This window comes from Notechis scutatus, chromosome Z (assembly GCF_049901735.1).
Source record: "Notechis scutatus isolate UNSWTSFEM ecotype Mainland chromosome Z, rNotScu1.2, whole genome shotgun sequence".
NCBI lineage: Eukaryota > Metazoa > Chordata > Lepidosauria > Squamata > Elapidae > Notechis > Notechis scutatus.
The window spans coordinates 94,345,927-94,358,176 of NC_142025.1; the positions used below are offsets into that span (position 1 = coordinate 94,345,927).

The window sequence follows — 12,250 nt, forward strand, 5'->3', positions numbered from 1 at the left end:
GAGTCATCAAGAACTTTATGTCAGCATCATGATAATCAATGAACTAAACTTAATTAGGGAGAGAGAACAGGTAAAAGAAGCTATAGATGCTATCAGTACATATAATTCCTTGTACTTTTTGGTTTCAAAAGAATAAAGATGATATGATATAGGCAACAATGGCCTAGTAACTTTTCTTCATTGTAAAATTCACTTCAGAAATTCTGTTTTAGTACTTTATTCTGTCTTTATTCTTCCTTTAAAAGGAAGATCTTTAAAAAAAACCTAAGGATTTTGTTAAATCAGTCATTTTCTTTAAATGAAATGGATGAAAACAAAGCTTTATTAGAGCTCATGCAATAAACCAAAGGCAGTTCAAACTGTAGATGAAAAAGAACTGAGCAAAAATCTGGTAGTAAGAGGAGCTTCACAAAGAAGGAAAAGCTGATAAGTTCACTGTGTGGGTTTAATTCCCAGAGACATGAACTTGTTCACGGGACGAGATCACTTTTCCATCTTTTATCTCCTCAATAATTGTGCGAATCTGACGGGTAGTTTTGGATCCTGCAGGGAAACAGAGGAGGAATCAAAACTTAATTGCAAAAAGGAAAATAGAAAAGTGACAAAGAATTCCATCATCCAACATTCTCTTCTTCAGCACTCAGCTAAACAGAATTTTCAGAAGAAAACAAAAGGTAGCAAGGCTAATGTTTCACCCAAGTGATTTCCTTTTCAGAGCACTTACACTGAAGGTTTTACCATTTGGAAAGAAGACAATGGTCTGCATTGATTCAGTGCTCATTAGATGTTGATTTCAAGAATAGTGCTTTGCTTACAGAAAATGGAGCTGTTTCTAAGGCTTTTATACTGTTATTTGATAATTAAATAATTTTTGGATACATTTTCATTTCTAGAACTGAGATTGAGTAGTTCAGCATAATTTATTTCCTTTCAGGGGGAGAAGCAAGGCTTCATCTACTTATTTGCTTTAAGCAGCAGGCTTCTAGTCTGGCAGTATTTATACCAGACTGTTTAATTAAACAATTAATAAAATAATAATAATCAGGGTAGAGGCAAAGGAGCTGAGGCTGATTAGAGTTGGCCTGTTTGATCCAGTGAGAATCAAACACCTATATATATTCCCAGCAGTGCATGTTTATAAATGCAACAGGGATTCATCTTGTTCAACTTTTTCCTAATATGTCTTACCCCCACTCTCTTTCTCCTATTTTTTGCTCAACCCTCTCTATTTTTCCTAGGCACAGCAATCATGTCATTTTTTCAGAGTACTCCAACAGTGGGTCTTCTTGGTTTCTCAAAATATCTCCAGCATCAGCTCAAGTGTTCTTTGTATAAAGAGGATCAGGAAGAATTTGATACTGTTGATCAACCATTGACATTATGCATCCAGTCTGGTCCCCTTCTTTTTCTTCTACCAGAGTCAAAGCTCTGATATGGGAGTAAACAATAGTAATTGCAAAGTTGCGATCCACTTTATGTTACAATCTCTTTTCAAACACACAAAATTTAAAGCCATTTGAATGCTTTAATCAACTTGGGGATCTTCCCATTCCCCCAATATCCTTTCCTTGTATCCTCAAATTAGATAACCAGTTTGCCAGTTGAGAAAACTTGCTATGCCTTGGAAATAAGGTCAGTGAAAGTTTGTTTGCCTGCAAGCATGAATCCCTCATTAAAAACTCTCCATAGCTGCCTATGTTAGCTAGAAAGCATGAAGCATGAAAGAATGGATCAATCATAACACCTGATGGGCAGACTTTCTGCTGCAGCTCACTGGTGCAGATCACGAAGCCCATAGTCCCCATGCTGTGAAGCTTTAGAAGCTGCCAGTAGGAATTTCTACCACAGCAAAAACCATTGGCTTCCAAGTGGGATGATGATGTAAAAGCAGAAATGGTCATAGTTTAATATAGCCCTATGGCTGATGGAAGTAGGCACTTTCACCTTCCCTAGTTGCTCTCCATGGAATATAAAATATTTGCCTAACAATTGGGAAGTGCTAGATTCCTTGAAGACTGCTTTTTCCAGACTCAGCCTGACTTAACGGTAGGCTGGCCCCGAGATATAGAAAATGTTGTGAGGACACATCTTTCACCAATGGCAAGGAATTCAATCTGGAGCTAAAGCAGGGAGATATGGATGAGGAGATTTGAGTGACCTGTAGGTTTGTTCACAATAACTGAATCATCAACTTGTCTATTCATTTTGCAGATCTAGATACTCCAAGAAGGAAACTTTTAAAACTAGAATAGATTCAGGCAACACAGTAATTAAAAATCAAAACTCTAGTAGATCCTTACCCTCTATGTCTGATGAGTACTGGGGAGAAATACTACATGAAAAGAAGAAAAATAAAAAAAGACCAATTAGAGAAACATAAAAAGCTATGCAAAAAAAACAAATACAGAAGCGATTGTCAAAGTTGCTAGACTTTAATAAGAAAGAAACAATGATACTTGATCTAAGTCTGATTTAATTGATGATAATTTCTTTATAATAAAAATACAGGAGCTATTTTAGAATGCTGGACCACTTTAGTTATAATCATTACATTTTCATCTGTGGCCCAGTACTCTATTGATAGACTAGTAAAGGCAAAAGACAAAGAATAAGATCTTGTTTGAACACCACCTTTGTCATTAATTGTATTTGATTTACAAGCATTGCAATCACAATAGCCCAACTTAGTGTGTCAACAATATGCACTAACAAAAGTTTGAAATGGTGGGAAAGCTACAAAAATCATCTTAAATAATTATTGTTAGTCCTACTCAGGCATTAGAATATATTTCAGAAACCCTTCAGTTGGGTGAACTTTACTCTGAAAGACCCCTAACCTTCATCATTTTCCCAATTAGTCATTTTGAGTACAAATGATGGGACCATTTTGACATACTAAGCTTCCTCTCCCTCCAGCAGACGACGGTAGGTAGCAATTTCCTGTTCCAAGCGTGTCTTGACATCAAGGAGAATCTTATATTCATGATTCTGGCGCTCCATGTCACATCTCAAGGTAGCCAGTTCCTCTTCCAGATTGATGATAAGACCTTGGATCTGGGCAAGCTGAATACTATAGCGAGATTCTATGTCTGCCAAAGTCCCTTCCAGTGCTGCTTTCTGGGAAGAGGGATGAATGAAAATCCATGTTAAAAAGGAATATAAACATTATATTGGGCAAAACCTAAAAAGGAAATAAACATTATATGGGGCAAAACCAGCACTAGGTTACAAACTATTATTTATTGAGCCAAATGGTTGGGTACACATATTATTGGAAGCCTAATGCAAATCAACCTCATAATGGATTAACCTAATAGTGGCATAACAAAAGTGCATGCAGCCCTCACCCCAGCAATTTGATATTAGCTGCTAGAGCTGCTAAATTTTCCTCTGTATTATAAGAAAATAAGAACATTCTTCACTTTATTTGTACAATATTTATTTGATGTTTTAATTTAACTTTTTTACATTTCTTTTTTAAAGTAACTTTTCTATCCTACCCTCAACCACTTCTTTGTCATAGCCTTGTCTGCTTTGGTAGTTTTACTTCCAAAATATCATTCAAAGATCAAATACACTGTCACCCTAATACAATTGCCCAACTCTAATTTAGCACACTATGTCATTCCAGTATAAGATCCTACCAATGTTTCCTGGTGTATTACCTAAGAGAACATGAACATCCTGGGATAAATGTATCCCCCCACTCACCCAAGAAATCTATCTGCCTTGATAGCTTACTTACAGGGGCCTCAGGACACTCTTTGAAAATGCTTTACCTATAGAAACTGAGAACTTCTTACATGTAGATTGATCCTCTTATCAAAAAGGTACCTTCTTATAGTAGCTACAAATATAGTAACTACAAATAAGTTTTTGGCAAATAAAACTGCCTCATTTTTCCTCACCCGATTTGTTTACCTGTTTCATAAAAAAAGAATTGGCTTTTGAAGTTTTGTTTGAAAGAACAGAGAACGTGGATAAAGTTCTCTAGACAGGAATCTGACATTGTGGATAATTATTTAACTATGAAGTAGCCAAAGAGCATATAGGAATGCCTCAGCTTTCATACCCCAATTGACTTTCCAGAAGTCTTGAGTATAGGGAGCATAGGGAATGGCCTTGAAGGACAGAAAGAAAAGCTAGTATCAAAGCAACTTTCAGATAAACATGGGTTGAGCCCATTGCAAGAAACAGGCTCCTCTCTATTTCACATGAAGATAGGGTGAAGGAGGAGGAAGAAAATTCAAACTTACAAGATTTATTTTCCATAGCTGTTACAATATGTCCCAAAGACATTTTTCAAGAGGCAACTTTTGAAAAAGCATCATTAGGACAACCATGACCTAAATGACTCTCCATATCAGCTTCCCTGGATTTCCACACTAGGACTACATTCTTTGTGAGGATGTCATAAAGGATTGTTTAGATTGGGAGGCCAAAAAGGCTTGGGTGTAATAGAAGGATATATAACAGAGAACAGCAACATAAGTGTACCATTCTGTATCCCCTTCAACAGGAACATCAGCTGAATGCTCAACAGGCTGAGAATGTAGTAGAAAAAAAGCAGTTTCACTCACAAGCGAAAAGGTAGTTTTCGACACAGGAATACAGAGCAACTCAGGGAAGAAACAAGAGTATTTCTGTCCTCTCCGTGAAGCAGAAACATATTGTGCACCATACTCTAGTCTTCTTATTTAGAATATAAATAGGGAAAAACAAAAACAGTCTTGTTCCTGTACCGTGCTAAGCTGAGCCTGCAAATCTATCTCTAGTCCTTGAAGGCTGCGTTGCAGTTCTAGGACTTCTGTTTGGCCACTCTGCAGTTGTTCTGTATTGATGGCAACTTCTCGATTCAGCTCTTCAATCTGTTAAGAAAGGACCACTGAAACGTCACAGTGCACATATCAAAATAGTGATTTCAAGAGAGTATGTTCATCTCAAGGAAGTCCTTACCTTGGTGAAGAACCACTGCTCAGCATCTCTGCGGTTCTTTTCTGCCAAGCTCTCATACTGTTCTCGCATGTCGGCCAGGATCTTCGTCAGGTCCACACCAGGAGCAGCATCCATTTCCACAGTGATTTCTCCACCCATTTGGCTTTGAAGATGTCTCATTTCCTATTTGAGAAACACCAAAGAAAAGTCCTCCTATTATCCTGAGTAATATCAGGAACCACACTATTTCTAGAATAAGTAATATTAGTTTACTTTATTTAGCATGGAGATTTCAATCCATCGTGGTATCTAATTTTTGGTTAATTGGTTTATTTATTGATCCAGTCTACTTGGCCGCTCATCTATCCAAGAAAATCTGGGTGACAACCAGGTTGAAAACAAAGAAATTTTTATCTTAATATTTGTTGAACATCCAAAGAAGTTCCAAACATAGTACATACAGATCAGACAGGTTATAATCCCAAAAGGAAGGATTAAAACAGATAAATGCTTCAGGATATATTTATAACAAGAAAAATAAAGCATCAGTAATCTTTTTGGACGTGTGGAAAGCAGGGTCTGGTTATTTGAGAGACCTCTTGCCTCTGATAGTTTCTACCCAGCCAGTTTGATCTGGCTAGGTTGGCAGATTCTGGGTTTCGTTGATTAAACAATGCCATCTATCAGGATCCTGGAAGTGTACCTTTTCTGTAGCATTGCTTGCCCTCTGGAACAAACAAGAATCAAACAGCTCCATCTTGCTGGGATTCCAAAGGGCAGGTGTTTAATGCTTTGATAGGCTCTTTGTCTAGGGCCTTTGGCCAGGAGAGCTGGCAGTCTTTTCTTCCCTTTGCTTGTTCCCCTTTGAGTTGGTTTTCTTTGCCATTAATTGTTGTTTTGTCCTGTTCTCTCTCTCTCTCTCTCTGTGTGTGTATGTGTTGTTCTTTGTTTTTAAATGATTTAAACAATTCTAAACTGCCCACAATTACTGTGAGTCAAATGGCATATAAATTTAATGAATGATTATGGTTTGTCATACAGTCAGCCAAACATTCAGATTGAATTCGGCATTTTTAACCACCTATTAAGTCCTTCACAAGAACCTGGGATAGGCAGGTGTGGATATTTGATGGTGTTAAACATATCATTGCAGCAGTGGTGGAATTCAAAAAGTTTTATTACCAGTTCTGTGGGAGTAGCTTGGTGGTCATGATGTGGCTTGGTGGCCATGGCAGCGGAAGAAAAATCTCCATTCCCTCCCCACCCCACTAACCTGTTTTCCAGCTCCGTTCTCCTGTGCAGGGCAACAAAAGAAGACTCAGCAGATCAGCTGGGACTTGGGAGGCAGAGAATAGATGGGTGGGGCCATTCAGAGGTGGTATTTGCAGGTTCTCCAAACTACTCAAAATTTCCACTACCGGTTCTCCAGAACTGGTCAGAACCTGCTGAATACCACCTCTGCATTGCAGGATGTTAAGTGTTCCCTGTAAAGCTGCCCAGTTTGCAACTGACTTGACGATGATTTTTTTGTCAATACCGATGTTATTACGGTATTATTGTGACTGCTGATGAAAACAATTTAAAGTTCTGGTGAATTTTCTGCATTCAAAATTAATAGAAGGAGTCCAGATGCCAGATAACAAAAAGTGAAATATCTGGGATTGTGTCTGACAAGATGCAATAAAGATATATTTCAAATAATTATAATAAATTATATAATTATATAATAAATTATGGAGAGACGTGTGTGTGTGTGTGTGTGTGTGTGTGTGTGTGTGTGTGTGTGTATAAGTAAAAATTATGACTCTCAAAATTAACATATTACCCAAATGACATACATTTTAAACCTGCAAAGAAAAATTAGTAGATGTATATGCAGCAGGGGGGAAACAAAACTAAAATTCAAAAATTTATAGGATTTAGAAGACAAAGTTAAGTTTGTTTTTCCAACTTTCAAATCTTTTCAGAATGCAAGCTGTCATGAATAATAGAATGGATAAAATCCCAAATAGCAAAATGTCAATATTAAAAGGAACCGGTTTAGCTAGCAGGATTTAGGTATTCATAGGGCTTCATGGGTATTTATAATATAAGGAAACAAAAGAAGATAAAAATCTAGAAGGGCATATTCCAAAACAAAACTTGAAAAAAAGTTGGAACTCTTTAAAAAAAAACAATTTCACCACTGGCTTCTCCACTAAAGTGCTTTTTATTATAGGGATGACTATAGCAAGAAACCTATAATTATATATACACATATGGTGCTTTCTGATTCCAGAAAAACACATACCAAGAATTATTCAATTAAAGATGGATTCTACCTTCTGGTATAGCTATAAATAGCAGAACAATAAAAAGTTCTTTCAGGGAGAAAGAAAGAGGGACTTTAAGAAAAATAACAGAATTGAATCTCACAGAATTGAGGCCACCTTCAAGAAAAAACTTCCTGACTTTTTCCTTTTTCCTTTTTTTTCATGTGAATTCAATACTTGATTACTTGCTTGTGAACAAGGTGGTAAAATAGAACAGAAAAATAAAATAGAATTAAGCCCAATGCATTCAATGGCATCAGAATACAGGTAGTCCTTGACTTATGACTACAATTGAGTCCAAAATTTCTGTTGTTCAGTAAGGCATTTGTTAAATGAGTTTTCCCCATTGAACAACCTTTCTTGCCACAGTTGTTAAGTGAATCAATGCAGTTGTTAAGTTAGTAACACAGATGTTAAGTGAATCTGGCTTCCCCATTGACTTTGCTGTCAGACATTCACAAAAGGTGATCACATGACCTTGGGACACAATAATAATCATAGGTATGGGTGTTGTCAAAGGTCTGAATTTTGATCACATGACTATGGAGATGCTGAAAAGGTCATAAGTGTGAAAAATAGTCATAAGTCACTTTTTTCAGTGCCATTGTAACTTTGAATGGTCACTAAATGAACTGCTGTAAGTCAAGGACTTCCTGTACACACTTGAGTTGCCAAATCAAGTAAAGAAGAGTCAAGAGCAGGCAAATCAACTGTGGTATGTTTATGTGTGAATCAGGCCAAAGCCTTATTTTGCAAATAAAATCACAAATCCAAAGACTTCTATGCTCTCAACTGTTCAATAGCTGTGATGCAAACTTCTCACTGGGGCACTATCTGCTATGAGTGCAAATATGTTATTGGATTACCGGACTTCCGGTTTAAGCTTCTTCGGCGACAGACCAAAACCGTGACTGCGTGGTTTCAAGCCATACTCGCCGCTGGAGCGCCCCGAGCCAGCTGGTTTCGGGGCTAAGCCACCCCGTAGAGGTGGTGAAGATGATTTGAATTGAGATGAGATAATCAAAATAAAATTGAGAAAATTAAAAGAGGGGGAAAACTATATAGAAAATGCAAAATAGCAATAAGATATGGAATAGAACACAAAAATGAGCATGAAACTGACTTTGTGTCTGTATACCCGGGACCATGCTATTTTCAAAAAAGATGTTTTACTTATATTATGGTTTTTGTGTGTGTGAAAACCCAAATAAAACTTTAATTAAAAAAATATATGTTATTGGATTACCATAAAATATAAACTAATTGCAAGTTCAGCGGGGTATCTTACCTCTTCATGATTCTTCTTCAAGTGAAGCAACTCCTCCGTGAGAAGTTCAATATCCTTTTCTAGGTGAATCCTGGTTGAGGTTAGATCATCTAGAACATTTCGCAAGCCATTGATGTCAGATTCAACACTCATGCGCAATGCCTGTTCTGTCTCAAGCCTAAAATCAGAAGGGATGAGTGAGTGATGATGAAAAATGTAGAAGAGACAATATTTGTTCCCATCATGATGATGGCTTGATAGCAACCCACCAAAAACATACTTGTTTTTGAAATCGTCAGCAGTCAGTTTTGCATTATCAATCTGCAAGAGGATGTCAGCATTCCCAATTGTAGCAGAAAGAATCTGAAAACAGTATAGAAATAACTGATTGAAATCAAGAGTTTCTATAGGAATGCCTTCACATTTGAAATGTTTGTGCCTGCAGTTGTCTGTCCCACACCACAGAAAACGACAATCCTCAGCTGTTTAGGGTGTTGAATAGAGTTTCTACTGTGACTGTAATCCAAAATCAACATTGTATCTTAGTAAAAGTCTTATCAGCACATCAAACTATTGAGTTCATCTGCTATTTCAGAGGAAGCACACTGAAAGCAACCATTTCACAACATTTCTCCTGGAGCTAAAAGATTAATGCCAGCTACCTCATTTGTGAAAACGTCTCATTTGTTCTACTTCCCAGGTGCTCAGAGTTGATTTCCCTTTTGTAGACAAGGCACTGTGATCCTTAGAGTTGGATTAATAGAGCTGAATGTAAAGAAATCTTTACCACTTGTCCAATATGATTTTTTTTTCAAGGAGCCTATAAACAATCGATCTATGGATAAAATGCCCTGTCAAATGCAAGATGCTTTTATCTTTTTCTGTAGCATAAAGCTAAATATCCAGAAGAAGATATATAATAGAGGGAGAGAAGAAACATTTGTCCTTTTTTTTCTGCACCTCATTGATTCACTCTGCAAAACAGCATTTTCCTCTGCAAGGCCACTGAAACTTTGCCAAGCTGTATCAAATAAATGTTCCTACAGCATTGTTCCTATGTTCCCTGTGAAGGTGTCACATAGAGTTTTTGAACTGAGTAACAAAACATCTTAAAAGGTTTCAAGTTTAAAATTTAATGGATCATGCAAAGCTATCAAAGTTAGCTTCCCATTTTGGCAGATTGTTTCAAGACATAAATAATTCTCATTTAATTGCCTGTACTACAGTCTATAGATAATCAAGACCTACATTCACAAAGTAAGACTTGTTCACTTTTGGCTATCTATATTTACTTATAAATATGCTTGGTCTCATGTTTATTTCTCCTTTGATGCCTTGTCTACTTTTGTTTTTGTCTTCACTTTTATCTCTCCCACATTTAGTTGGACTTTAGATACTGGTAGAAATATATTTTTACCTTCCTCTATAATAAACAAGGATTATTTATCCTATTTTTCTAAGCTTTCCAAATGTATTTTAAAATGTTGAAATAATTTTTAAAAACATCTACTGTTAGCATATTGAATAGGAATGAAGTAGAAAACTTTTCAATTTATGTCTCAATGATATACACAGAAAACAAATATACATTTAATCCAAAATACAGTGTTGTGTGAAAATATGTGTATTTTTGGATTTTACAGGATAATTTTCAAGTCCCAAAGTATTCACAAACATGGGTACATATCTGGAAAAAAACAGGCACAAAAATGCTTATAGAAAACGTTGATGTGAACAATATTGCATCACACTGAAAAAATTGTTAGAAACATGTTATGAATGAGAAAATAAACACAAAGCATATAGAGATAATTGTTCATATTTCAAATAAATCATCTCAGTATTGATTGAAACATATTGAGTCAATAATTATGGTACATAATGATGGTAATAATTAAGTGAAGACAATTTTAGATTTCACAGATTTACAGAGACCATAACATTTAGTGGGATGAACAGGTCATGTTATTTCTGCACGAAGTCAAGCTTTGTCGAAAAATATTGACTCATTCATAACACCAATTTGATGTTCATACACACTTAAAAGACTAATCATTTAACTTCCACAATGGAAAGGAATGCTTTGTTTTGAAATTACAAGGAATAAAAATAAAAATGAGGATTAGAGGTGACATGACAGCAGTGTTGCAATATCTCAGAGGCTGCCACAAAGAAGAGGGAGTCAAGCTATTCTCCAAAGCACCTGATGGCAGAACAAGAAAGGTGGAAACTAATCAAGGAGAGAAGCAACTTAGAACTAAGGAGAAATTTCCTGACAGTTAGAATAATTAATCAGTGGAACAGCTTGACTCCAGAAGTTGTGAATGCTCCAACACTGGAAGTTTTAAAAAAGATGTTGGATAATCATTTGTCTGAAGTGATGTAGGGTTTCCTGCCTAGGCAGGGGGTTGGATTAGAAGACCTCTAAGGTCCCTTTCAACTCTGTTACTCTATTCTATTCTATTCTATTCTATTCTATTCTATTCTATTCACCAGAAAAATATTAGCTGTCTCCACTCACATAGCAATTAAATTCTGGTCTCTTAAGACCAACTTGAAAAAGAGGAACCCACCAAAGGAGTCACTTTTGCTAATTTCCTTTTCATGTGCTACAGTATTTTCTTTTAAATGTACTCTGCCCAATGCTGTTGCTAACAGGTGTTTGTGGACACCTGTTGCTTACATTCAGAAGATTAGCATATGTTTCTTTATGGTTTCCTATAAAATTTCCTTGCCATACCTTGCTCCTCAGATCCTCCATAATCCTGAAATAGTGGCTGTAGTCACGGTCTGGACCAGGTGCCTGATTCTGGTACCATTCCTTAATCTTGACCTCCAGGCTGGCATTGGCTTCCTCCAATGCCCGCACCTTGTCCAGGTAAGCAGCCAGGCGATCATTGAGGTTCTGCATGGTTTCCTTCTCACTCCCAGTCAGAAGAGTATCACTTCCACTTCCACCCACAAAGCCACCAGTTAATCCTCCTCCAAGGCTTCCACCAAGGCCCCCACCAAGGCCACCAGTAAAGGTGTTGCAGTAACTGCTGCCCCCATAAGTAGCACCCAAGGTATTTCCAATCCCAGAGACGCAGCGAGCAGTAGAGGCTGAAATACCACGAGCTCCACTATGACTGCCAGGGGCATGGCACCCTCTACCAAAATGGACCAGGTTTTCCCCACTAAAACCTACAGGCCCTTTCATAGAAGAGGAGGAAGTGCTAGTGTAGTGCCTGATGATGGTAGACATCTTGCCAGAGAATGGAGCCACCTAAAAAAAAAACCTGCTCTGTTAAAATTCTGAAAGGACTGAAAAACTAAGAATACTCTCTCCTTCCAGGCTGCTTTTATTCCCACTGTGGGGGCGTTATGTCAAAGGCCTTTTCTTTCCCGTGCATTCCCCAGAGCTTTCATCATCTCAGACATCAAAGCCAAGTTCTACAATCATCACTTTTTTTCCCTCGGTGGCCTAATCATGCATTTGTCTCTTTCCTGCAGATACACCTTGTCCTATAAAAGGTAGTTTTGTGTTTCCCCCTTGAACATTCAAGTATGCCTCAGAAACAGGACTAGCGTTGCTCAAGGGTATAGTTGATTGAACATGATGAAATTTTTATGTGCAAAATGCACCCAGGGAGAAACAATGAAAATGCGATCTTGCAAGTGGGGGGGACCATCACATCAGAAATGAGACTCTATAGAGAGCCGGAGGCTTTTTGCAGTTATTGTACAAAATCTGGAA

The 12,250-nt window shown here is 37.2% G+C and overlaps 1 protein-coding gene across 1 annotated transcript; it reads right to left on the reverse strand.

Moving 5' to 3' along the window:
- Nucleotides 1–310: 310 nt before the first annotated feature.
- Nucleotides 311–12,048, reverse strand: LOC113413374 (keratin, type I cytoskeletal 17-like). Its single transcript, XM_026669542.2, has 8 exons — nucleotides 11,255–12,048; nucleotides 8,795–8,877; nucleotides 8,536–8,692; nucleotides 4,957–5,118; nucleotides 4,743–4,868; nucleotides 2,897–3,117; nucleotides 2,301–2,332; nucleotides 311–543 (listed from the first exon to the last, which is right to left on the reverse strand). Exons 1-8 carry the CDS (start codon nucleotides 11,756–11,758, stop codon nucleotides 446–448), a joined length of 1,383 nt encoding a protein of 460 aa, XP_026525327.1. The 5' UTR covers nucleotides 11,759–12,048; the 3' UTR covers nucleotides 311–445.
- Nucleotides 12,049–12,250: the final 202 nt, after the last annotated feature.